This window comes from Micropterus dolomieu, linkage group LG21 (genome assembly GCF_021292245.1).
Source record: "Micropterus dolomieu isolate WLL.071019.BEF.003 ecotype Adirondacks linkage group LG21, ASM2129224v1, whole genome shotgun sequence".
NCBI classification, from domain to species: Eukaryota; Metazoa; Chordata; class Actinopteri; order Centrarchiformes; family Centrarchidae; genus Micropterus; species Micropterus dolomieu.
In genome coordinates, this window is record NC_060170.1 from 35514906 (window position 1) to 35517766 (window position 2861).

Below are 2861 nucleotides of genomic sequence, written 5' to 3' on the forward strand. Positions count from 1 at the left end.
CCAGTCTAACCAGTCTAACCAGAGGTGGTCCTCAGTGTGTGAAGCTGACTTTGACCAGCAGGATGCAGAGGTGGTCTGTAGGGAGCTCGGCTGTGGGGCTCCTTCAGTCCTCCAGGGGGCGCTCTATGGAGAAGTGGAGGCTCCGATGTGGACCAAAGAGTTCCAGTGTGGAGGCCATGAGTCTGCTCTCCTGGACTGTAGAAGCTCAGGCTCAGCTAGAAACACCTGCTCACCTGGAAAAGCTGTTGGACTCACCTGCTCAGGTAGAAGAGGAGCTGCAGCTTTGATTTGCTTCATTTCTCTTCTGATGAAACTCACTTTATTGTTTTACTGATGACTCTCTGGTTTCTGTTCAGAGCCTGTCAGGTTGGTGGGAGGAGCCAGTCGCTGTGCAGGAACACTGGAGCTGAAACATCAGAGAGACTGGAGACCAGTGAGTTACTCTGACTGGACCCTGAAGGAAGCAGCTGTTGTCTGTAGAGAGCTGGGCTGTGGCTCTGCTGTTTCTGTGGGACAGAGAGAGGGGCTATCATTCAGATCTGCGTGGCAGATCAGGTCTGACTGTGTTCAGTCTGGATCTGTTCTGAGGGAGTGTGTAACATCATCTTCCTCTTCCTCCATCTTGGATCTCACCTGCTCAGGTAAGCCCGTCAGTGACATCATCTGATGTGATGTGATGACTGTCTACGGCTGTGTTCGAAACGGAAGGCCTCGCTGCCTCGATACCGTAGTAGACAGCTGCCTCAGAAGGCATCACTTTCAAGTGAAGGCAGCTCTGTTTACATTAGTTTCAAACAGCCTTCTATGGCAGCACTTACGGCAACGTGTGACGTCAGCACGCCGTGTTGCGTCTCTTCTGGCTGTCAGAAGAGACGCTAGCCTTAGCATAAGCTAACTAGCTATTGAAAAGCCAAACGGCTAACAGACGCCTCAGAAATCATACTGAACAAACTTGGTTGGTTACAGTCACGGGCTAATATGATGGCTAATATGTGTTTAGTTCTCGCTAGATTTTCAAAAATCGAAGTGAGAAAACTACTAAAAACTTATAAAAACATATAATTGTGTACAACTTCGGCTTGTTTGTCCGCCATCTTGACCAGTTTTTGATAGCTCCGGCGGCCGCAGCCGTGCTGCTTTATGGGTAATAGCCAGTATCAAGTCAGCATCAATGCTGCCTTCAAAACTGGCCATACTGGGGCAGCTTGAAGGCATCTCAGGAGAAAGGAAGAGATCGTTCGAGCCGTTTCGAACAGCACTCGATGCCTCGCTGTCCTGTTAGACACCTTCTGAGACAGCAGTTTAGCCCGTTCAAACACAGCCCATGTGTTTGATCAGATCCAACAGTTCCTCTCATCATAGTGGTCGTCCTGCAGCTGACTCTGCTGTTGGTGACTGCTGCCCTTTGTTTCTACTAGCAGGTACTGACACGTGTCTGTTGTTCAGAGGACTGAGATGAAACACTCGGTCTGTGTTTCCTGAAGAAAACGAGGAGCGATACACTAACTCACATGTGTGTTCTAACAGCAGTTAGCATCACAGCAGCGTGTCAGCCAGCTCATTCCCGGGTTCAGTCCCTTCAGGAGCTAAACAGTATCAGACTGAGCTTCTAGAACAGTATGAGCTCCTGGTTTCTGCTCACATGGTCCGAGTCCTCCTGTTCAGTGTTACCCAGCTCTGAGGAAACTTCACTCTCATTCTCAATTTCAGTTTCTTTCCTGCATCTGGCACGTGTGCTAGAACGCAAAGCGTCGTCCCCTCGTTAAAGTATGACCATAAAGTTTGGAATTTGCGACACAAGGAAATGAAGTGGACTGGTGGAGCTGGACTCTGTCGGTGGTGTCAGAGAGGAGGATGCTGTCCAAGCTACATGTTATACTGGACAATGTCTCCAGCCACCTCATGTAGTGATGGTCAAACACAGGAGCACTTTCAGTGCAAGACTCAACGTGCACCACAGAGCGCCACAGGAAGTCCTTCAAACTCTTCTCCCTCAGAGAGTCCCACGCTCTGTTAGTCAGTAACAGAGCTTGTAGTGAAATATTTCAGACACTGATGTGCAGTATTCTCTACTCTCGTTCCAAGGTCAAGGATTTTAATACATTCAACACTATCTGTATTAATTATTGTTATTTATTATTATTTATCAGTAAACTTCTCTCATACAGCCTGAAACACTTCCACATTTTCCACACTCTGATTTATATTTTAATATTTATTTTAAATTGTTTATTCCTTTTATCTGCTATTGACCAACTTTCTCTTATTATTTCTCTTCCTTTATACTTTGATGTGCAATGTGAGGAACTGGGACTGAAGAATTTCCCCTCGGGGATCAATAAAGTATTTCTGATTCTGATGAAATGATAGAACATCATTTTAAACCAGAGATGTTTTTCTGTCATCAGATGATGTTAATCATCATATCGCACAACCCCATGTGACAGAGTATTAAATGGAAATGTGCTGGTGAACTTGCTGCAGTCTGTGCTGGTAGAAAGATGTGTTCTGTTGTTAATGATGAACTGATGTTGGAGTTGTGCTGAGTCCACCTTGAATCACTGAATTGTTGTTTCATGACATGTTTTTCTTTTGTGTCTGCTGTCTTTATCTCTATTTCATCTTCTATTATCTCTCCAGACTCTGTCAGGCTGCTGGACGGGACTAGTCTGTGCTCAGGCAGACTGGAGGTGAAGTCTAACCAGTCTAACCAGTCTAACCAGAGGTGGTCCTCAGTGTGTGAAGCTGACTTTGACCAGCAGGATGCAGAGGTGGTCTGTAGGGAGCTCGGCTGTGGGGCTCCTTCAGTCCTCCAGGGGGCGCTCTATGGAGAAGTGGAGGCTCCGATGTGGACCAAAGAG

The 2861-nt window shown here is 46.8% G+C and overlaps 1 protein-coding gene across 1 annotated transcript in view; it reads left to right on the plus strand.

Moving 5' to 3' along the window:
- The window catches only part of LOC123960176 (scavenger receptor cysteine-rich type 1 protein M130-like), a 45418-nt gene that overhangs the window by 37847 nt on the left and 4710 nt on the right, over positions 1-2861 (plus strand). Inside the window, exons 10-11 of the mRNA XM_046034776.1 lie at positions 25-263; positions 2050-2057. Coding sequence (XP_045890732.1) covers positions 25-263; positions 2050-2057 — 247 coding nt within the window. The remainder of the gene's footprint in view (positions 1-24; positions 264-2049; positions 2058-2861) is intronic.